The sequence below is a fragment of the Nannobrachium achirus genome (assembly GCF_963921795.1).
Source record: "Nannobrachium achirus genome assembly, chromosome: 9".
Taxonomy (NCBI): domain Eukaryota; kingdom Metazoa; phylum Chordata; class Actinopteri; order Myctophiformes; family Myctophidae; genus Nannobrachium; species Nannobrachium achirus.
This window is the reverse complement of record NC_137818.1, coordinates 20,364,299-20,389,414: the sequence shown is the minus strand read 5'-3', so window position 1 is coordinate 20,389,414 and position 25,116 is coordinate 20,364,299. Positions and strand designations below refer to the sequence as shown.

At 45.2% G+C, this 25,116-nt stretch overlaps 1 protein-coding gene across 1 annotated transcript in view; it reads right to left on the bottom strand.

Moving 5' to 3' along the window:
- Positions 1-25,116, bottom strand: part of LOC308291136 (voltage-dependent calcium channel subunit alpha-2/delta-3-like) — a gene marked incomplete at both ends in the record, with an annotated part of 340,367 nt that overhangs the window by 183,037 nt on the left and 132,214 nt on the right. The window contains 3 exons of the mRNA XM_080733078.1: positions 5,294-5,368; positions 8,332-8,543; positions 19,541-19,672. Coding sequence (XP_080589204.1) covers positions 5,294-5,368; positions 8,332-8,543; positions 19,541-19,672 — 419 coding nt within the window. The remainder of the gene's footprint in view (positions 1-5,293; positions 5,369-8,331; positions 8,544-19,540; positions 19,673-25,116) is intronic.

Genomic DNA, 25,116 nt, shown 5'->3' with positions numbered 1-25,116 from the left:
TTGTTAACATGTCGACTGCCAGGTATTTATTTAATTAACTCAGTAGCCTCTGCCGTTTTTTATTCCCAGGCCTCTCTCTCTGTGCCCATGGCCCCTGTGTTAATACAGAATCGCTCTGTGTGAACTATGAATTAATCAGTTCACATGGCAGCCGGCAAGACCATAGATCTCACCTTCCAGAACCTGATTGCTCCGCTGTTTATCCTCCTGCAGATGCCTGTTGTAATCAGACAAATAACTGCTTCAGGCCTGTCCATCCCCCATCTGTGTGTGTGCTCGCATGTGTGTGTGTGTGTGTGTGTGTGTGTGTGTGTGTGTGTGTGTGTGTGTGTGTGTGTGTGTGTGTGTGTGTGTGTGTGTGTGTGTGTGTGTGTGTGTGTGTGTGTGTGTGTGTGTGTGTGTGCACGCGTGCATGCTTGTGTGTGTGTTTATTCCATGCATGTCGAGTGAAAACCCTTAAGGGTCCACAGTACAATCTGTCAGTTTAAAGAACACTGAGGATTGTAACGGTGGGAGCCAGTTAAAGGAGTAAATGAGTATTGAGCTTATAGAGCTGGGTGTGATTAAAACGATTGAGGGCAGACACACATCAGTAAATGTGTCACTCTGCAGCAGCGCTTGTCAACCTGTTCTGGTTTGCACTTGAAAGCCCATCTGACCACTCAACACGGCAGCAGTGTTAAAGGACCAACACATGCTTTTAAATATATGTATATTGTATATATATATATATATATATATATATATGGGCCTTAGGCAATACAGGTTTTAGCCTGAAAAAACACTCAGATATTGAAATTTCATGTCGTGTCTGTCTCCAAGCCATTTCTGCTGCAATACCAAAATGCCCTTTGTTCAGGGGCACGGTGGTGCAGTGGTTAGCACTTCGCCTCGCAGCCAGAAGGTCCTGGGTTCGATTCCCGCCGGGGGAAGCTGTGGGCGCTGGGGGCCTGTTCCTCCACCCGCGTCATCAGCACCCACACCCTAGGTGGGGTTGGCGATAGGGCCTTTCTGTGGTGAGTTTGCATGTTCTCCCCGTGTCTCCTTGGGCATAGGCCCTCACACAAAAACATGTAGTAGTCCTGGTTTCTATACTACCTCCCCCTAGCCAGCCAGGTGCTCCCCAATGTCCCCTGGCGCGGCAGGGGGAGAGCGGAAACCAGGACTACAGGTTAGGTAGTCACCGGGTGAGAAAAATGGGTTGCAAAAAACGTGGGATAAAAAAAATAAAAATGCCCGGCTTTCTTTGGGCTAAAATTGGAACGATGCAGAGAAGATTAGCATGGCACCATGCTAATCTTCTCTGTATCGTTCCAATTCTAGCTCCACTTTACCCCGCCCGCCTCATAGTCTCAATAGAATAAAGCCTCCCAAAAAGTACCGCCCCCTTCTCGAGGGGGCCCAATAGAAAATGAGCCCAATGATACCTAGACTTGGGCGGATTTCAAAAGAGTACTGTTCAGACACGCCCATTCAGAAAATCACTGAAATGAAAGGCAAGGCTTATAGTTAATGAATGGGTTTTTTGGGGGGGTCTGGAAGAGACACTGGGAAGACCAAAAAACAAGAAAAAAATTCAATTCATGGTGTAGTCCCTTTAAGTGGTCAGATGGGCAGCATGCATTTTCCGAGCATGTTTATTTTAACGATCAATCAATCAATTGTGTTCTGGTAATCCTCCTTTCCATTAATCAGTATCACGATGAATAGGAATAAATACCAACATATTAGGCCTATGTATTCAAACCATCACGGTTTGATTTTTATATATTTTTTAAGGCGTTTGGGGGTCGTACCCCTTTAACACTGAAGGATTTTACAGTGTAGATTGGGGTCCCGGAGATGACAGATCAAATAAAAACCTTTATTCTATTGCAATTGCATATCAAACAGGGGTCCTTGCAATTAGAAAGAATTCATTGCAATAAATGACATTAAGCTCATGTTGTTTTAACTACTTGAGTCACAGTGCATTAGCATCTGAAATTAACTGCACAATATACACATCCATATCGTTGTTGTCGGGTGAAAACCTTGTATGTCCAAAACCGTTCGTTTTGCATTTATCATTTTAAAAATGATTTAAACTAGTGAAAACAGCCGATCTACAAGCAGACAACGCCTCGCACCGTTGTGTGCTTGTAGAGCTGCTGTTTTCACTACCTTTGTGCGTAGGCCTTGTATGATGAAGCAGGGCTTTACTTTGTGAAATAAACGTACATATTTGGAACTTGGAGATATGAGGTTTCTGCCCGACAGTGACGATATGCCTCACTATCCAACACACACACACACACACACACACACACACACACACACACACACACACACACACACACACACACACACACACACACACACACACACACACACACACACACACACACACACACACACACACACACACACACACACAGGTTCAAAAGCACAAATCCATGCATTTGGTACAAAACACAATCAGATGGATCCCAGACTAATAGAGGTTTTGGCCAGAGCTGGAAAATTGAATTCCAAAGGTGTCAGGAAACAGGAAGCAGCAGAGACTGGGAAATGACTGTGAATTTAAAAAATAAACACTTCACAAATAGGGCAGTATGCTATTCCACAACACGGTAATAGCACACAATATCACTAGTATCCATCTTAATGAGATAAACATGCACACGCACACGCACACGCACACACACACACACACACACACACACACACACACACACACACACTTTGCCTGTCATTCTGCCTGAAACTCTTTTCACTGATGCACTCCTTTTTTCTACGCTCCACTTTCTGTTTTCTTTTGAAAGAAGGCAGGAGAGAGAGAGAGAGAGAGAGAGAGAGAGAGAGAGAGAGAGAGAGAGAGAGAGAGAGAGAGAAGGAAGGACATGCAGCAGAGGGGTTGGATTTGAACCCGGGCTTTAATCGTATGCTCTCTCTGCGTGCATGGGTGCGTGCGTGTGCTTTACATACCGAACCGATATGGCGAGGTTAAAAGTCCTTCCATGGTTTCTTACCTCACCTGCACAACATATTCTGTCTGTCAGTCTGTCTGTCACACGTCACACTTTTGCCCAACTCATAACTCCGCTACCGTTGCCCCGATCCATGCCAAACTTTGCACACACATACTCCTTGGCTGCCAAACCACAACCTCCACCCCTCATTTCTCACATGGCCCTCTTCTAGCGCCACCATGAGAACGATTTTTTTAAACACATTTTTGGACACTGCTCCTACAGATTTTGCCCTAAAATCACGCAAAGCGATACACACACAGTATCTCTAAAGTCATGTCATCAACATGGATCTGTCCCATTTCCCATATTCCCTCCTGATTGGCTACCATTGCCTTCTAAAGTTTTTTTGTTTTTTTTGTAAGATGGTCATAATAACTTATGGATTTCAAAGGTACCATCCATTAAATGATTGTGCAAGATTACATTTATTAAAAAAAACTTTTAGTTAGACCCAATTATAGAATATCATTTTTAATTAAACTACGTCCACTATAATCATCATTGATGTGTGTTGACTGTTTTTGGAGCGGTGAAAGCGCTCCCAATGAACAGGTATATCCGTGGGTATGTGGCTGGGTGGCTGGCTGGGTGGCTGGCTGGCTGGCTGGCCGTGTCCGTAGTCTGGCAATACCTTGAGTGGCCACACACAACACACTAGTTAAAGGAGGGGCGCTGTTTTGTGCAGGCCAGGCACACTCACCACTCACTCACAGGCACAGTTTATACTCACTCACTCACTCACTCACATAGGGTACAGCTGCTCAAATTCACCGCTCCACTTCGAACCGAGGTTTGATTTTTTGTTTCACTTCCTGTATTTGGCCTTGATTGCATTTTTGGGATCTTGTTGCTATGAACAGTAGTAAGTTTTTCAGAATACTTAGTTCAGGATTTAGAAGGCGCTTTCAGAATCGGCCTCAGTCCTAAATGGGTTCATCGAGATCCGAATGTCAATACAACAAACGAACCTCAGAACCTTTGGACGTTCAGGAGCAGGAGAATTCTGTGGTAAATTGCTTTTTTACCTTGTTTTCCTGTTATAAAAAAAAAAAAATGGTCTAGCATTCTTGTAAATTTCGGCAGAGCTGCCACAGGCTTGTACAGTTGGGCCATAAGCAAATCCGTGCGTATTTACATTGCTCCTAAATCCCTTTTTTTCAGTAATTCTCTGCTGTTTATAAACACACTGAAGAGCTATCATGCAGAAGTCACTCCATGGTAAGGTTATTGTTGAGATTATGCCGTAAAACGGTTCACTTGTGTTTGAAATCTCGTCTCGCAAGACTTCAGAATCCTACTGAATTCAATAGGATTCAGTCTCACGAGAGGAGATTTAGATTTTCACAAAAGTGGATTATCTCCTAATCTAACTCCCAATCACGTTCAAGTTTAAAACAAGCCCTTCTCTACTGGCCATTACAAAATCAGGAAATACTCGGATTACGTTTACACAGATTACTTTACCCCGAGCCTCCAAAATCTGGAAAAATCTATAAAATAGCGGGGGATTAAATCATTGTTTAATCAACGGCACTCAGTGTGTTAACCACTTCAGCCTTATATTTCAGCTCTTTTGAAAATAGCAGATTTACAGTGTGCGGGAGGGACTCTATTACTCTACTCGTCAAGTTCAATGTCCCGACGCACCCGTCCTTGTAGGTATGCAAAAGGACTTGGGGGGCTTTGGAGGTATGGCACCTCCATACCTCCAAAGCCTGATCAACCCCTACAACCTCACCCGTTCACTCAGATCAGATAACACAGGGATGCTGACAGAACCCACGCTAGAAACCCCATGTCAAAAATCCACTCGTACTAGACAGTTCGCCCTCCTGGCCCCCAAACTGTGGAATAAACTCCATGTCGCACTTAGAACTACAGACACACTCCCCAGCTTCCGCCGTGGACTGAAGACTCACCTCTTCAGACTCCACCTAAATAACCCATAGCACTTAATGTAGTACTCGCCCACCCTTGATGACCATACATGAAAGCTAGATACTGTAGCAGCATTTTTAGGTTTCTACAAACAGTTTTTAGTGATTAGGTGCGTGGTCTACCTACAGTACGTTATTGTTTTCTAGATTGATAATTCTATGCAATTGTTGTATTGTTGTTGATGTATTGACGTATTATCTTGCTTATTGTCTTGCTTATTGTATTCATGTATTACCTGCGTATTGTAAGTCGCTCTGGATTAAGAGCGTCTGCTAAATGCCTAAATTGTAAATTGTAAAGACCCAAGGAAACGATAGGAAAGGAAGGAAAGAGGAACTCACGTCTTTGTTCCCGACGTCAGCCTGGACCAGAGTATCGTTGAGGCACGGCTCCACATAGTGGATCTCCTCGTTGTACTGCAAACATGACAGAGGAATGGATTGGTTATTTCACTGCTTCTCAAACATTTCATGTCATAGCCCTCGATATTTGTATTAAACCTTTTATAATCATTGTTCAAGCTTTCTCGAAAATAGCAGATGTACAAGCTCACAGCGGGTCACTTTATTACACGGCTACTTCATAAAGAAATCATTGCACTGACACAGAATGCAGCAACAAAACTATTTGATTGATTTAAAAGATTTAGTTGCTTACGGTAAACCCGGTCGGCTCGCAAAACTCAGAGTTAAATCAAACAACTGATGAATGGAGTACAATGCATCACAATGGAAACAAGCCCCCAGGCTTTTTGTGTTATCCTTTTAGCAAAACCTTTGACTACCTGTATTGTTAACAAACTTTTTAATCAATCAATTAATCAATCAATCAAAACGGGAATTATGTTAATGCTTCGCCTATTTCTCGTGTGAAACGTTTTCAAAAATGTTCTTTAGTGTACCGTTTAACAGTAAAAATGTGTGTTATGTTTGAATACGGCACAAATACATGATTTGATTGCTTGATTGCTTGATTGATATGATTCACTTGCACTTTGCACTTTCTGGTCGGTCTGCTTCATAGCGGTCTGCTATCCAGAAACAACACTCTCTACTGTGATTAACCAATCAGAATCGAGCGTTCAACCAAGCCGTGTAATACATTGCATTAACATACTCGTTTAAAATAACATTTTATGCATTAAAATAAGTCCTGGATTGCAGCTCCAATTTAGCTCTGTAGAGCTCTCCATTAACACTGAGGTTTTTACTGTGTGGCTCTATGTACGGTACCTCAGTAAAAACTGCACTCACACAGATGAGCGCGTGCATACTCACACACACAGCACTCACATACACGTGCACACACACGCACGCACACACACTCGCGCGCACACACACACACGCTGAAAATGCACACACAAACACACAAAGCCGACGCCTGGCATCCTCTGATAATGCCTACCGTTTAATGCATGACTACAAATTAGACTTCAAAGTCCACGAGAGGAAATGGATAATGCCTGTTCTTCCACAGCCAGCAGTTCTGCGCTAATCTGTGTGAATATGCATACGCAACGTGTGTGTGTGTGTGTGTGTGTGTGTGTGTGTGTGTGTGTGTGTGTGTGTGTGTGTGTGTATGTGTGTGTGTGTGTGTGTGTGTGTGTGGCGTACGCACGTGTGTATGTAGTGTCGAAACATGACCAGAGTCTCCCTCCACGAGATACGTATATCGTCGTTGTCGGGTGGAAACCTTGCCCAAAAACGTTCGTTTTGTATTTATCATTTAAAAAATGAACTAAACTAGTGAAAACAGCCTATCTACAAGCACACAACGCCTCGCACCGCGAGGTGTTGTCTAAAAGCCTCCTTCCTCTACTCTATATTCACTAAAAGAGCCCCACTATCACACTAATGTGATTAGGATGTCCCAGACGATAATGAAGGGACTTTGTTGATGCGGAGGAGACACCGGAGTCTGAGAAGAACACTGCTGAGGTTTTCATGGATAAAGGGACAGAGATATTCTAACACGTGCAGATAAAACACCCACACTCACACGCATGCGCGCGCGCACACACACACGCTTGTGAGGACTTAAAGATTTAACTTTTTTTTAATTATTATTATTGCCATTTTAACTGTAACCTAAAGCCGAAAAATAGTCGATCGACAAGCTCACAATTCATCAAACTGCGACGCATTGCCGCCTTGTAGATTGGCTATTTTCCGGTGCATGGCGCCGGAGCGCAACTACTGTAAGTACAGCATGAACCAGGTATAACTCCATCTCTAATCCCTAAACCTCTAAACGTCTAAACCTAACCCCAACCTCAAACCTTTTTCTAATCATAAGCCTATCTTTTTTTTTCAACCATGACACAACCATTTCTCTTGTGGGCACCAGGAAAATGGTCCACGCAACGTCTATTTCTCCAATTCTACTACAGTATACTAGTTGTGGGGATGTTTGGTCCTCACAAGTATAGCCTACTATAGTAATACAAACACATGCGTGCCCACGCGCGCACACACACACAGCGGAGAGTTTCGTCAGATTGAGACGTGATAACAATGGTTTGCTCGCCCGAGGCGCGGGATCATCACGACGGTACTATTTTGCAATTCAAATCGTCAACCAGCCGACTGCTAATTGGCTGCGAGCGTGGCAGGAAAGAAAGCCGAATTTCGTTCCGCCACCTCTGATCTGAAAATAAACCTGTGGTGCATGGCTTTGGCGCGTGTTTTTTTTTTTTGCATACTGTATATTCCTTCCTGTGATTCAGAGAGAGATAATAACGGTTTAGGTAGTGCGAGGTGAAGATGACCACCACATGCCCCCACATGCACGCACGAGCACACACACACACACACACACACACACACACACACACACACACACACACACACACACACACACACACACACACACACACACACACACACACACACACACACACACACACACACACACACACACACACTGTAGTGCAGTGGTTCTCAACCTGTGGGTCGGTTCCAATATTATTTTGGGGGGTCCCCAGATGATTAACTTATTCTGCAATGTTGTTTTCGCTCTCAACAGTAAACAAACCAACACACATTTTAAGTGTACATAGAGGGTATCTACACATTTCTAAAGTGACAATTTAAGGACTTTTTAGTTCCTCTAAAATGACAAATTAAACATTGTCCAAATTGTCTAATATTAGAGGCAGAAATTGTGAAAATAGCCGGTCAACGCCTCGCAGCGAGTGAGCATGTAGATCTGCTATTTTAACAATGTAACCATGTTATACAAAATGTAATGCCTCAACTCTTAGTGCTCTTCAGTGTGGGGGGGTCCCCAGTTAAAATATGATTATTTTGGGGGTCATGGCCTGAAAAGGTTGAGAACCACTGCTGCAGTGCACACAGCACAGGAGCTGCATGGGACTCACGGCGATGATGTTGAAGAAGTCATCGTCTCCCAGCGTGTCCAGTATGGAGGAAACGGTCTGCCTGGCGATGGTCAGCCTCAGACCCTTCATGCTGCCGCTGACGTCCACCAGGATGACCACGTCCTTGGGAGAGGTGGCCGCCTGGATGTACCACTTGCGGTTCCGACAGTCGAAGGCTATCACGCCGTGCTCGTCCGGCTTCCATTTGATGCCTGCGAGTGAGGAGAGGAAGAGATGATGGTTACAGAAGCTCGTGAGATCGGATTGCGATTAGATAGATAGATACCTTTATTATCCCAAGGGGGAAGTTGCCCAGAGGCAGCACAGCAGTTTAAGGTTACAAAGTTACAAAGAGGTAAGAAAAAGAAAAAAGTACTGTTGTGTACAGTCAAAAAAAGCAAGGCACAATAAAAAGAAGAATATAAACATAAAGTGTCAAAAAGCTGTCACAATAAAAGAAGAATATATACATAAAGTGTCCAAGAAACATTCAACGCTCATAAGTGTCATGTCACACAAATAAATAACAGTGCAATACAAGTATCTCACCACCTTGTCAACACAGCAATAGTACTCATTCTACCAACACAACCCAATAGTGCTGGGCCAAAAATAAGTGTCCATAGTCAGTACAAATAAATCAAGAATAAAAAAGGGTACGCAAGACGCCACAAATAACCCTCCCTGGAAAAGTACTTAGAGGTCAGAGTCAGTACAACTTTTGTTCCAGTTGAGTTAGGTAACAGTTGTCCTAGGAAGTCCTAGGTTTTCCTAATTGGCCTTGGCAAGCGACCTTTATGTGTCTCATTGTATTGCTTGAGAGCAGCCGGCACAAAGATGAGATCGGTAGTTCTCAAACTGTTCTGGATCAGCAGGCCTACTTGGAAATATCCAAAAGAGTTCACGGTCCAGTCGACCCATCCTTCTGACCACACGGCAGCCGTGCTAAGAGGTCAGATGGGTGGGCCATGTGCTATTTATTTTTTGCATTTTCCCATTCAAGTCACTGGAGAAATGTATTCACTAATAAGCTAAAATAAACTAGTAAGACGACTCAGGGCGAGGTTGTGTCATGTCTTGGCCGTATGGCCAGTGATGTATATCGGACCAGTTACCCATTATATGGAGATCCTTGTACTGTATGGATATGCTGTTAGACCCCAAACATGCTTACCGATATGGGCCTAAAAGGGATTCTGTTAGAATGGTTCCCATGACATCACAACATACCATCCCTTTTATGCCCATACATGGAGATTCCTGTCTGAACCAGCCACACCACTGTGATGTCACCTGTGTATGCCCATATTTGGAGATCCCTGCTCCCTGAGTATCTGACATCACTGTGATGTCACCTGTGATGTCACAGTGATGTGTCAGGGGAACCACGGTGTCAGGCGTTACCCGTCCAGACGAATACGGTCAAGATGTGACGGTTCTGACAGTAAACTGCGACCTATGGTTGCAATAACGTAGCACTTAGCAAAATGCAAGCACACAATTCCTGATGAAGCCGTCGATTTGACAAATGGCCCATAAGTGCGTGCCATCAAAACTGTGGGAGGTATAGCGCGGAAAAATAAAGTTTATCCAGAAAGATGGAAAAAAGTTGGACAATAATATATAGTCTGGTTGCCCTGAAACCACACTAAAAAAGAACAATATCTGGCCCTGGCGGCGATAATGAAAAGTGATCACTTGATGGACCGTGCCTGAGCCCACCTGCAACCTACTGAGAATATTATTCAGGGCTAATCTAACCCATCCCGCCACTGCATGGCAGGTCATTTGCAACCACAACCCACCTGCTGCCACGCTGCTGACAGTGCTTTTGCCTGTTTCCCCAAGCGGGGACCTTAAAGAGTCTAAAATCCTACATAGCAGCCCCTCTAGAGGTTGTACTACTCCTTTACACCCAACCTCATTAAGAAAAATCACACCTGTGCGAAGCGAGCGGATCTCACCTCAATACTGTTCCGATAGATGATGTATATATAGACCCACATTATGTCACAGGGGCATATTGTCCAATCAGAAAAGGCAAATACGGATAGGGATGTACAGTACATAAAAAGTCACATTTGGAGCGGCTAGCACCGCTCAAATAATATATAACTATTAGTGGCAGAATTGGTGCAACCAGTTATGATCCGAAGGGCATTGTTAATGACAGGATCAACCTTCTTCATATGTGGGCTTCTACTCCAGACTAGGGAACAGTATTCGGCAGCAGAGAACACCAGGGCTTGCGTGGAGGTACGTAGTGTCTTGGCGGAAGCACCCCAGGTTGTGCGGGCGAGGTGGCGTTTAAGCGAGACCCTTGATGTGACTTTGGCTCTCACTTCTTCCAAGTGTTGTTTGTAGGAGAGTGTCTTGTCCAGCCGAACCCCGAGGTACTTGGGGGCTAGTTGGTGCTTCAGACGTCTGATGTCGATGGACACCAAGAGTTCCCTTGCTGCCTCTCTGTTGCACAGGTGGTATGCGGCCGACAGTCTTCCTAGTAGAGTTGCAGACGCCACTTGCGCAGGTAGGCAGCCGGTCTCCTCCTTTGCTGTCTTTTAAACTGCCCACTCTCCCCTGTTTCCTTCTCTCTGTTTACTCTGTCTCTCTGAAAAGATGTCATTATGCGCATTATGTCCTCAAAGAATCCATCAAGCTTTGAACTGAGCAGATTGGACCTTCCGTTCCAGAGTTAATGACCAAAACATCCTGAAAATGTACACTTTTATCGATCGTTTTTTGATTGTTTTGGCCATATTCCCCAGTATGTATTTGCCAGACCCATGAAATGGGTAGGCCTACATAAGCAAATGTCGGTCTGTCCGGGTTTTCTATATAAAGGGTATATATGATGATGACATGATGATGACATGCCTACAAAAGGCATGATGTCATAAATGATGATGACAGACAGGGGGTTGGCAGAACCGGGGTCTGGCACAACCAGGTTGACCTGGTCTAGTTTTAATAGCATGGGCTAGGAAGGTCAAAACGGCGAAGAACTATACCTGAGTAAAGTTCACATTGAGCTGCATCCAACACATTCACTGCCATTTCCGTCGGCCTTACGGTTAGGTCGGAAGGCTTCAAACATGTGCCTAGAGTGACCATGTGTTGTCGTCATGGCATCAGACGCTAACATATCGGTCAACTTCATATATGGGCACAAGAGGGGACATGCCCATGGACATATATATACTGATGACATCAGGGATCTACATACATGGGCACAAAACGGGGAATGCCCAAATATGTGACATCAGGGATCTATATATATTGGCATAACACTGCCTGCCGTGTAGCTGAATGCACTGTCTGCCGTGTAGCTGAACGCACAAAAGGTCTGCTGTGAAGGACGGATGATTAGCGAACCGAGATTACGCTGGAGATCGGTTCCTGCTTAATTGGCCAAACCAAACTACAGCGTGAAAAATGTTCTGCTGGACACTGCATCTGAGTGAAGGGAAAAAACGATACAGTCGTTCTGCGGTTGCAGTGGAGCAGAAGTTGTACTACTTTAAAGGATCCTGTGATGGCAACACAGCTAAGATTCGTGTCAACGTTTTCAACACAGCGTCTTTGTGCTGGAGCAAGTTGCCTCCAGTGAAAACTGGAAAAGGCAAGAACGAGCGCGATGGTCACACAGCTGTTCTGATAGAAGATGCCATCTACATCTGGGGAGGGTCAGGGTATGCTCACTGCAACGTACTTTATGCATTTAATGTCGACACCCACAGATGGTTGAAGCCTAAGGTCTCTGGGACTGTTCCAGAGGCGAGGTGCTACCACTCAGCCTGTGGCTTGGGGAAGGTCATGTTTATCCATGGAGGATACGGCAGTCTGACAACTAATGACATGTACAAGTTGGACACCGCCACAATGGTCTGGTCTTTAATTAACACCGGAGGAACCCCTCCACGTGCTTCATACTATCATTCTGCCACCATCATCGGAACAAAGATGTTTGTGTTTGGGGGCTATTGGGGCCAGGGCAATGACCTCAGAGTGTTTGACACAAAGACCAACTGCTGGCTGAACACACCACAGCTTCTTACAGAAAGATACGTCATTCGTTCAGCCTTTACCTTTACTTACAATGGAGAGCTGTACATAATTGATTGTGGATACAGGTTCCTTAGTTTTCTGTGGAAATGCAATCCAGAGACCTTCTCCTGGAAGAGGGTTGCGCTCAATGGGAAAGTACCGGCTCCAATGATAGGGATGTGCTGTTGCATGATTGGAGATCGTATCGTCCTCTGTGGAGGAAAGAAACCTGACCACCCACTTTCTTATGACCTGATCATCTTAGACTTAAGTCTAAGTCTTAAGAAGTTGTGCAAACTAGCAGTTAATCAGTACGGTCTCGATCAGTCTGAACTCCCACACAACATCAGATGGGAACTGGGCTGGCAGCCATGAATACCAAGTCAACTGAAAACAAAACCAATATATGATTGGTTATACAGATACAGATATACAATATACAGATTGATAAAGCACAGATGACTTGATCACAGTCCATAATGCTTTTCTGTATTTTACAGTGGAACCATTAATAAGAATGCTTCTTGTTGGTATCTGCTCCAAATTATCACCTTTTGATTGATATTTGTGATCAATAATAAGTCTCAGGTGTTTTGATGTTCCCTGGACTTTTTTTTCTAGAATAATCGAATATTAAAATAATACATTTTGATGATAAAAATCTAATTATGTATATATTTTTTCTTTTTTTTTGTTATTGTTTTTTAATGATTAATTTATGTTGCAAATACTACTGTCATCCAAACTATGCTCATAGTAACTACATTTTAGATCAAACTTTTATCGTCTTTATTCAAAAACGTTCAGGCGAAAGGGGAGGTGGGTCAAAACTTCAACTTAGACGTCTCCTCTTCTGGGGCTGTGGCTGTTAGCCTTTCCAGTTATACTAGTGTGACTTTATTATTATTTCTAGTAAGACATTTATTGAAGAAAAAAATATATATATATCACTTTTGACCGCAACAAATAGTGTAAAAATGATAGACTCATTGGCCACTCTATGCTGTGAGGGCTCCTGGGTTCTGCTAGGGGAACTGGACAACAGGGGCATTTCTGCCTAATAGACCCCGTCCCGTGGACAGTCATTTGGGATCAATATGAGAAAGAAAATGAGCCTAGATGTTACTTAGGGCGGAGTCGCCCTTTAAGTGTCTTGCTCATGGACAAGTAGGTTGGTAGTGGCTTTCTGCCACGTGTCCATGTTTTTCCCAATGACCCTAAGCGCAACGGTGGGGGCGCGGGGGGGCTGCAAGGGAAAGGAGCGCTTGTTTTAGAGATAAGACACGCATCGCTCCTTGAGGGCAGATGTGTGTCCAGTGGAGCTCCTGCAGTTTCTTCCTTCTTTCTCTTTTTTTCTTCTTTTTACGTGTTTCTTTCCTTCTGTGTGACCCTTCTTCACACGGGCCAGACCTGGCATTTGTCTGGTGGTCTTTGTTTTTTATTTCTGTTTTAGTGTTTACGTGTTTTTATCCGTGTTTTTATTTTTTTCATTGTTCTGACCGGCTGGTCAGCGACCGTGAACAATGAACCTCTAGGCCCAGCCTGTTTAGCGCGCGGTGTACCCGAACGGTGCCGTGTTTTTTTACCCTATAAAGGAGTGAGTCGAGCCGTACACGGCTCTCGGTGCCGTGAATCGACCGGTGGGGGTCGTTGGATTCGATCCGCGACGGCCGGTTGGGCTGGAACAGCCTGGGAGTTTAAGGACACGATCACCGCTGGGACTACTTTTACGCGCAGACTTGCGGATGTAGCCGTGTGTTTTTTTCTTTTTAAAGACGTGGAACTGGACTGTTACAAGGTACACGGTGCACGCTTTCGGTTCACGGAGTGAACCATGGACATGAACATTATCGTGGGAGACAAGGAGCCGCGGAGCGAGGCGTTGTGGACGGATAGGACCGTCGTGACGCACGGGGTGCAGACGGCGCATGGATACGTACGACAACAACCGGCGCACGGAGGCGCTCGCTTGCAGTACAGTCGTGAGAAACTTCTCTCACTCAAGGATCAATACTCTTTACCCAGTAAAGACATTATTCCCTACCTGAGGATTGGAGGTAGGAGGAAGACTGGAGGTAGGAGGAAGAGTAATGGAAGGAGGAAGAGCAGTGGAATGCACAAAGGGAAAAAGCGTGCCCTGTGGAGAATCAAAAACCCCTCTAGCTCCCCTCCCCTCCCCCCTCTCCCCCCCTCTAGCTCCCCTCCCCTCCCCCCCTCTTCTACACAGCACTGTCTCCCTTCTGTTGTTTTGGGAAATGCTAGATCAGTTCAGGATATTGATAAAGCGGACGAACTGGTAACTCTCATGTTATCTCAGAGTGAATACAAAAATGCCAACATTATCTGTCTTACAGAATCATGGCTGAACAGTTCATGTCCAGATAACTCTATCTCTGTAGATGGTTTTTGTATGATAAGAGCAGATCGAGAGATAGTGAAAAACAATGGCAAAATGAAAAGAGCGCGTGGGATACTTGTTTACTTTAGTAAGACCTGGTGCAGGGAAGAACACGCCACAGTGAAAAAGGTAATTTGTAACCCAGACATCGAACTACTGGGGGTCGTTTTGAGACCAATTTATCTACCACGGGAATTCTCGTGCGTCGTCCTGTTGACCGTGTACTGTCCACCTAGTGGCGATGCAGTGGTAGCTCGGGACACTATTTTTTCTACTGTGGCCAGTTTTCAAACGCACTACCCTAGCTCCCTTATTCTGCTGAACGGGGACTTAAACCAGGTGAATGTTGCTAAGGGCCTGTCTGATTTCTCCCAGTATGTCACTTGCAAAACAAGAGGTGAGAACACTCTTGACCTCCTGTATGCTAATGTTAGGAACACATACAGTTGCGTCTCCCTCCCCCCTGTGTGTGGCTCTGATCACTCCATGGTGAAACTGGAGCCCTCGTATCTTCCTGTCGTGAAGAGAGTGCTTCCATTCATCAGGGAGGTTCAGTGTTGGACGGGGGAGGCGGAGGAGAGACTCAGATTTGATTTTGAAATGACAGACTGGGAATCATTTTTCAGTGAACATGGGGATGATGTAGATAGCCTTTGTCAGGTTATCACTGACTATATCTGCTTCTGCGAGAAGGTGTGTGTTCCTACTAAGAAGGTTCGCTGCTTCTCTAACAACAAGCCGTGGATGACAAAAGAAATCATTCACCTCCTTAAGAGAAAACCATGCAGGTGACTCGGAGGGCGTGAGGGTGGTGGTGGAGGAGCTTAAAACAGTCAAGGCTCAGGCAAAAGGGAGCTACAAAGCTAAGCTGGAGAACTCGCTGAGGGAGAACAATACGAGACAAGTGTGGGGTGGTTTTAGGAAGATCACGGGGTACGGCTCTGCCAACTCTACTGTGTCAGGCACGGAGGAGCTGGCAAACGAGATGAACCGTTTTTTCAATCGGTTTGACGGTGCTCCTGTTAATGTTCAACAAGCAGCGGCTGGGTCAAACGGTGACCTCGGTTGCCGCCCTCTCTCTTCCCCTGCACCATCTCCCCCCCCCCCCACCCACCCTGTTTCTCACCACCGAGCAAGTGAGGCGCCAACTCGGAAAAGTCAACACCAGGAAAGCAGCGGGACCTGATAACATCAACTCTAAGGTGCTTAAGGCTTGCGCGGAGCAGCTTGCTGTCCCCCTCACGCATCTCTTCAACCTCTCCCTGAGGACGGGGAAGGTACCACAGCTGTGGAAGTCCTCCTGCATTGTCCCAGTGCCTAAGAAGACCCGTCCCTCGGTCCTCAATGATTACAGACCAGTCGCCCTGACATCACAGGTCATGAAGGTCTTTGAACGGCTGGTTCTGAACCTACTGAGACCGGCGGTCAGTGATCACCTGGACCCCCTTCAGTTTGCCTACCAGGCTGATATTGGGGTTGATGACGCCATCACCTACATGCTCCATAAGTCTCTCACCCATCTGGAAGATCTGGGCAGCACAGTCAGAATTATGTTTTTTGACTTCTCCAGTGCTTTCAACACTATCCAACCGTCTCTGCTTGCGGAGAAGCTTACGCTGATGGGGGTGGACAAGGGCTTTGTGGCATGGATCACAGACTACCTTTCAGAAAGACCACAGTCTGTGAGACTGCAGGGCTGTCGGTCCGATGTGCTGGTGAGCAACACGGGGGCCCCTCAAGGAACTGTGCTCTCACCCTTCCTGTTCACTCTCTATACATCGGACTTCCGCTTCAACTCCAAGACCTGTCATCTGCAGAAGTTCTCAGATGATACCGTAGTGATCAGCAAGATCTCGGGTGACAACACGGCTGAGCACGATGGTGTGGTTAGGGACTTTGTGCAGTGGAGCGAGGACAACCATCTCAAGCTCAACGCAAGCAAGACTAAGGAGATGGTGGTGGACTTCCGCACCTCCAAGAGAGTCCCCCCGGTGCCAAGCACTATTAACGGTGAGGTGGTTGAGCTCGTGGATAACTACAAATTCCTCGGAGTACACCTGAATAGTTCACTGGACTGGTCGGACAACGCGCAGGCGATTCACAGCAAGGGGAAAAGCAGGCTATTCCTCCTGAGAAGACTGAGATCGTTTGGGGTGTGCAATAGGATGCTACAGATGTTCTATCAGTCTGTCATGGCAAGTGTCCTCTTTTTTGGCATAACATGCTGGGGTGGCAACAACAGAGCAGGTGACACGTTTAACCTAAACAGACTGGTGAAGAAAGCAGGCTCTGTCGTTGGGTCCTCTCTGCAGGGGGTGGAGGAAGTAACCAGGGTGCGCACTGCGAAGAAGCTAGATTCCATCTTGGAGAACTCCTCCCACCCCCTCCATCTAGAGATCACCAGTTACTGGAGTAAAAGAGGAAACGACCGCTTTACCTACCCAGTACGGAGATGTGAGAGATTAGGAAAATCTTTTGTACCGGCTGCCCTTAAGCTGTACAACGAGACTCATAACGGACGCTTGAAAAGGTCTCCCTTCCTAACTTAGACTTACGGAACCATTGCTGTATTGACTTTGACCTCTAAGGAACAATTGCTGTATTGACTTTGACCTCTAAGGACCTTCCAGGAAGAGTGCTCATGTGCGCCTTGCGGTGACACGCTTCCTAGTTTCTTCTTTTTTCGCACTGATTTCTGACACTGCACTATTAGGTTGTTAGTGTTGGTAGTTTCTGAGTATTTTTGCTTTGTTTAACATTGACAGTGAGATACTTGTTTGCACTAACTAGCATTGACTGCTATGGTCTCTTTTGCAAGACACTTTATGTATATATTCTTATATATTATTCGCCCCCTCTATTGATGCACCTTCTCCTTATTGGTACTGTACTGCTCTTGTCTTTGTTTTTTTGTTGTTTTTTTTGTTTGTTTTTTCCCTCTTATCTATCTTTCTTACGTCTCTGTAACTTTGTAAATAACTGTATACTGCTGTGCTACTACTGGACAACTAAATTTCCCCCTTGGGATAATAAAGGTATCTATCTATCTATCTATCTTGTTTTCAGTGATGACGACGGAGGCGCGCCGTCTCAGGCGACCATGAGCCACGTGAGACACGAGCGAGTCGCCGTGTCGAGCGTTGCGGCGGTCGCATGAGCCGACTCAGTGCCGTTACAGAATAGTAAATCTTCGTCCCCCTGAATTTCGGCAGCTCTGTGCGGTTCAAGGGAACAAAGCAAATCGCTCCCTACCTCCTTGCCCACCACTGGCCCCTACCGTTGTGCTTAGGTTCCTTGGGAAATGCCAGGTCACTACTGCCACACGACTCGCCGCACCCAAGCCGCACCCAAGCCCAGCTTCTCATACGCCGAGTTGGCGTTGCCAACCATGACCTTGTGGTCCAAAGGCGTGAGCTCTACCGAGTACCGACTGATCTACCCGGACGCCTCGACACATAGCTTGGGCCGGGAATCAAATCTAAGAGCAGATATACAGAACAGTAAAATTCTAGGCAACTAGAGAAGCAAAGAATATAAAGAACCTGCTACGAGCCAACTCACTGATGGTTATAAATAGATCCTGATAAAACTCACTTTAATGGTTGTAATTAGATGCAGTTAACTACACTAATATGGTTATAATGAGGTTCAGCTGCTATTCAGCCAGGACTACGGAGGACTTGAAGTTAACAATGGAGCTATTAATGGACATAACTGCTGCATACAGTAGTACAAATCGCAACAGTGAGAAGCACGGTATCAAACACAACACAGGTACATACTGTATCTCCTTGTATGGACCGTTCTGTCTGTGACGTCAGCTATCTCCATACATAGAGTTCCGTTCTTATACGGACACTCATACATACACACAAAGCCGCTGGGTGGAACCGGTGCTTCATCAGCCACATCGCCTAGCTCAAGGGGACGTTGTCCTATTCGTCCAGTAGTCTGGGGGGACAATGTCTTCCAGCGCAAAGACACTGTGTTTAAGATGTGCACGAGCATCCTGTCACACAGGTCGTCATCATCGGATGAGGTGTCCTCAAAGCTGTCCTGCACAGCCATTGTTCCAAAGCAGTACAACTTTAGCCCTACTATTCACATGTTCTTCCTGATGTTAAGTCCAGTGCAACATTTCAAACACAAAGACCAAAAATGTAAAATACCAAACACTACACGTCCTCGAGGTCCCGGCCATGGATAATACTACTGTATGGATCTCTGTATGTCAGTCCTTGTCCTTTTAATGCCAATATGTGGAGATGTGAGATAGCATCAGTATATGCCCATATTAAAAATAATAAGTTATGCAGAATATTCCTCTCTAGCCATTCATTTTCCTCCTTTGCTGCTGTTGCTTTTAAACTGGCCACTCTCTCCCTTGCTTCCTTCCCTCTGTTTACTCCGTCTGTCCACTCCCTCCTATGGCCTCCAGTCTCCATCTGTCAGTCACTCTGACTGAACTCATTCTGCCTTAGGGAGACAGGTACCGCCAAGTTAATTACAAACACACACCCTCTCAACCACTATCACAGCACTACACAACACAACACAACACAACACAACACACACACACACACACACACACACACACACACACACACACACACACACACACACACACACACACACACACACACACACACACATGTGCGTGCACGTCTCTCCCGAGCAACGTTTGTCGCAAACAGATAAGCACTCACACAGACATGAAATGCCCTGCATACCACAATCATCACACGCAGCAGCACATGCTTATTATACCTGGGTACTGCCTGAAGAATCCTTTGGCACTCCCAAAGTACTGCCAAATGAGCGATGGGTCTCTCTCGAAGTTATCCACGAACACTTTGTTCAGGGCCTCGGACCAGTACACGCCGTTGACTATTGCGGAGTCTGTGACAAAGTAGAGAGGGAGGGGGGGGGAGAGGTCAGGCGAAGAGAAGTTTAAGCAACAGTGACTATAAGAACACTACTTAAGTATTAACATACCCTTTTGAGTAAAACATGTAGACTAGGCCAGTGTTTCTCAACCTTTTTTCTGCATGGGCACACTTTTCATGTCCCAAGAATCCATGGGCACACCAACATAATACTGGGGTGTAAATGTCGTCACTGTCGGGAAGAAACCTTATCTCCAAGTTTCAAATGTGTACGTTTCTTCGCAAAGCAAAGCCCTGCTTCATCATACAAGGCTGTAGCACAACAGTAGTGAAAACAGCAGATCTACAAGCACACAACGCCTAAATCATTTTTTAAATGATAAATACAATACTGGCTTTCAAGCAGTTTCAAGGGACACACTTGAACCTTCTCAGGGGCACACCAAAGGTCCCCAGGCACAGTGGTTGAGAAACACTGGACTAGGCTAGACTCAAAACATGAATCATTGCACTGCTATGTACGTGTGAATTATTGGAGACAGCCATTATTAGCTTTCCCAGTTTAGTAGAGTTTAGCCAGTTTTTGCTCCTCCGAGCTGCTGTGCACTACTATTCTTTATGGAATTACTGACTCTGCCTTTTTCTCTCCTCTCCAGTTTTCCGGGTTCCGTGCTGGATTGGAGCAGCTTCAGAGCCCTTTTTCCCTTTTGCCCCCCCTCGTGCTTTTAACTCTGCGTTCTATTGTTAATAAACACGCCCGGGTGGGCTTCAACCTTCTACTGCCTCCTCCTTTGCTGTGCATTTTGGTCAAACCTACATCAGTCGTAACAAGGGAGGGACTAGTGGAGAAGAGATCCAGTAGTAGAACTAAAGCAAGCAACCAAGTGTAAAATCAGGCATTACGAGAAGCCAGTATGGCCTGCCAAAATAAACTGTAAATTTAGGGTAGAACAAAAAACATTTTAGATGACTATGTATTTATTCCAAAGACTATGAATAAAACTAAATAAAAGTTTGCTGTCAAAATGAACACTAATTTCCATACCAAACGGTGATAGCCCCTGGCACAAGGCTTTGTAGAGCAGAGTAAAAGGTTTCCACAGTCGTTCCGTACAAAATCCAAAACCACCGCCTTGGTCTTACTGTACCTATAGGCCTATACTGTACGTTATGGTTGATTGTGTGTAGCTATGGCTACACAGTCATACAGTATGTGACATGGAGAGAGCTCAGCATGCAACCCTGGGGGTCCCCGGTATTGAGGGGACTAGGGGACTAGAGGCGTGTCCATGCCCACACTGACAACCCCGGGTCTGGTGGACCAGGGAATCTAGAATACAGGCTTAGCACCAAGGGGTTCAGCTCCAGATTGGACAGATTAGCAGCAAACCTGGTGGGGACTGTGGTTTTAAAAGTACAGCTCGGCCGCCGGTGCCGATCCCGATTTAGGAGACATAGACCACAACTTAGAGATGCTTAGAACCAATATTTGGTCAAAAGTGCATATTGTTCAAATTGATTAATAAAACTTTGATTAATAAATACAAATAACCATGTATTCAGTTAACCCCTCTTTTTGAAAAAAACATCTGGCTCTACAAGTCAATGATCAGCAGCCAAGGTGGGAGAGGGTGGCATGCATGACCCGGGAGTCTGTGTCCTCACTGAATCTTTTAGCATAGGGTTAGGGTTAGGGACGGGTATAGGCAAATTGGAGTGGTTGCAAATGTGTTGGGAAATAGAGGAGCAGACGCAATCCTCCACTAGCCTCTCGAAGCACTTCATGACCACTGAGGTCAGTGAATTATCTAGTCTTCAGGAAGGCAGCAACAAGAAGCCCTCTCCTGAGGGAAACCCACCCTATTGAGCATTATAGTCGAGGAGTCTGGATTTGAGCCATGCTTCATTTACACAACAATCCAGTCACTTTGGGTGCGGCGAGAGCGTTTATTATGGATCTAAACCCATCACCACGAGAGACAAGTGGATGGGCTTCTTTCCTCTTCTAAATTGCCATTTAAATTCATCTCCTCTAATGCACTCCATAATTCAATCTGATCAAAGAGGCTTCCACGAGTGTCTGAGTGTGCGTGCGTGCGTGCGTGCATGCATGCGTGCGTGCGTGCGTGCGTGCGTGTGTGTGCGTGTGCAGTGGTGGAAAAAGTACTCACATTCTTTAGTTAGTAAAAGTATCAATACTGCAATGTAAATGTACTCTGTTACAAGTGAAAGTCCAGAATTAAAAATGTACTGAATTGGCATCAAAAGGTACTTAAAGTACCAACAGCAAAAGTACAAAATGTTTTTAAATAGCAGATCTACAAGCTCACAAAGTGTCGCATCGAGACACGTTGTGAGCTTGTAGATCGGCTATTTTCAAATAGCCTAGGTATAAAATATGGCTAAAGTGGATTAATGTATGTTTTATAATACTAGAGCGTCTAGTCGGCGACCCGGCCAACTCGGGAACGATGTAAATAGGGAATGAATGCCCCGCCCTTTAATGCAAACCCCATTATACCTGTTGTCATAGGACCCGTTTTGACCATCTGTTTGCCTGTGTCCATTTATGCCCATATATGGAGATATCTGTTATCTGTCTGTCTGTCAGCGTCCATTTTATGTCCATATATGGAGATCACTGCAGATATAGTTCTGGGTCCATTTTATGCCCATATATGCCCATATATGGAGATATCTGTCTATTTGCGTCCATTTCACGCCCATATATGGAGATCTCTGAATCTGTCTGTCTGTGTCCCTTTATGCCCGTATATGGAGATCTTTGTGATTCTGCGTAAATTTTATGCCCATATATGCCATTTGCGTCCATTTTATGCCCATTTATGGAGATCTCTGTATCCGTCTGTCTGTGTCCCTTTATGCCCGTATATGGAGATCTTTGTGATTCTGCGTCCATTTTATGCCCATATATGCTATATATGGAGATATTCAGAGATTTTTTGTTGACTCATGTGACGTACGTGATGTCAGAGCCTTTTATGAGTGATGTCACAATGAGTCAGCGCTTGCGCCGATTTCCTCCGGAACAGCCTGATGTCAACAATCAGCTCCGCATAAGGATATTCCGAACGTTTCGGGCCGGTTTCGGAAAACCGCGCGTCGGGTCGGGTCGAGGCCCGGCACTGCACTCCGTGCCGCTATATATGGAGATATTCAGAGATTTTTTGTTGACTCATGTGACGTACGTGATGTCAGAGCCTTTTATGAGTGATGTCACAATGAGGCAGCGCTTGCGCCGATTTCCTCCGGAACAGCCTGATGTCAACAATCAGCTCTGCATAAGGATATTCCGAACGTTTCGGGCCGGTTTCGGAAAACCGCGCGTCGGGTCGGGTCGAGGCCCGGCACTGCACTCCGTGCCGCGGCGGGGAACGCGCGTGCCGAATCTGAAGCCGGTGGGACGAACGGTTCTCGAGATACGCGGATTACAGACACACACACAGACAGACAGACAGACAGACAGACAGACACACGCAGAGACTTCTCGCATTTATAGATAGATAATCTTTATAGCTGCAACGTAACTAGTAAATAAAATGTTCAAATAATTGTAGTGGAGTAAAAGTACAATATATGGATCCGAGATGTAGTGGAGTAGAAGTAAAAATACTTAGTTACTTTACACCACTGTGTGTGTGTGTGTGTGTGTGTGTGTGTGTGTGTGTGTGTGTGTGTGTGTGTGTGTGTGTGTGTGTGTGTGTGTGTGTGTGTGTCTCTCTCTCTGTGTGTGTGTGTGTGTGTGTGTGTGTGTGTGTGTGTGTGTGTGCGTGTGCGTGTGCGTGTGCGTGTGTGTGTGTGTGTGTGTGCGAGCGCACCGCACCGCACCGCACACGTAGATTAGAAAGTGGAATTGTATAGATTAGCCTCGGTGCCAATCTGTGTGATCTGTGCCGAAACCAACTTCACATTACAGTGATTAAGGAGGACAGTCTCAGCCAGGGAAGCAGAAAGGAAAGAGGACTGTGTAATAGTGACTGTGCGTGCATGCATGACTGTGCACATGCCTGCTTCTCTGAGAATGCGAGCAGCATGCATGCAAGCGCTCAATCCATATCAGTGTGTGTACAAGCGTCTGAGTGCATGACATAATGTATATCGTCGTTGTCGAGTGGAAATCGTGTATGTCCAAAACCGTTTTTTTGCGGTGCGAAGCGTTGTGTGGTGCGAGGCGTTGTGTGCTTTTAGATCGGCTGTTTTCACTTTTGTGCGACGGCATGTATGATGAAGCAGGGCTTTACTTTGTGAAAAAAATTACAAATTTGAAACTTGGAGATATGAGATTCTGCCCGACAGTGACGATATCCATGTACTGTATGTGTTGCACTTTACACTTTAGCAACATTAAATTACCTTGCACATGCACAGTCTGATTTGATTGCATCCACAAAAATGGAACAAGGGTTAGCAAGGGTATGCAAGTAAAAAATATATATATTACACAAGAGCAATTTCTGTATATAGAAAATCGTGTTCTTGTTTAAAAGTATCATCATCCGTATTCTCGTGTGAAAAATTCAGATTCTGTGTATAAGGGCCTTGGTGTCACTATGTTGAACATGTCATTACAGGTGAAATGTCTCAAAACTATAGCCTATAGGCCTATATGCTTAATATATGTACAGTATACTCCTATTATACTCTGGTGTCACACTGTGAAAATAGCTTATCTAGAAGCTCCCAATGCTTGTAGAATAGCAACGTGTTGCGACACAGACTGAACTTGCAGAGGAACCCATTTCACCATGCGACTCCATATTTAAACTTCTTCATAAATTAACGTCATACTTGTGTCACATAAAAGTATCAGAAGACCATCTGCAAGCTCGAAAGGCGGCACGAAGCGACACGTTTTTGAGCTTGTAATGTAGATCTGCATCTGCTACGTTTGAACATTTTCTTTTATTTGAATTTGCATTGCTGTCTGTGGAAATTATTAATTATTAGTATTATTTTCCCCTCACAGAATCAAAGGTTTTATTGTCCTGATTTTGATTATAGGCTTAAAATAAATGAAACATTGTTGTAAATCTCTATGGGGAAAAATGTGCAACATTGTTTTCTCACTCAACGCGAGGCGTTGTGAGCATGTAGATCCGCTATTTTCACAGTAGAACCGTGTTATACAAAATGTTATGCCTGAAAAGGTTGAGAACCACTGCTTTACCAGCTGCAGTATAAGGGAGGAATCTTTGACCAGGACGGGTATCTGCCTGTGATTCTTCTCCAGAGGCAAAGCATGGCTTCCCTGCTATTCTGCATCTAACCTTCCATTCATCATAGCTGCCTGCAAGCAGCTGTTAGGACACTAGTGGTACATTAGACACAATGGGGGCACGCTAACATGGATGGGTAAATTCTGAGGAGTTACTATAGACTGCTGCTGCGGATCAGCAATATTTAAAGAATCCTAAACTTGTGGGGAGAGTGGGGATG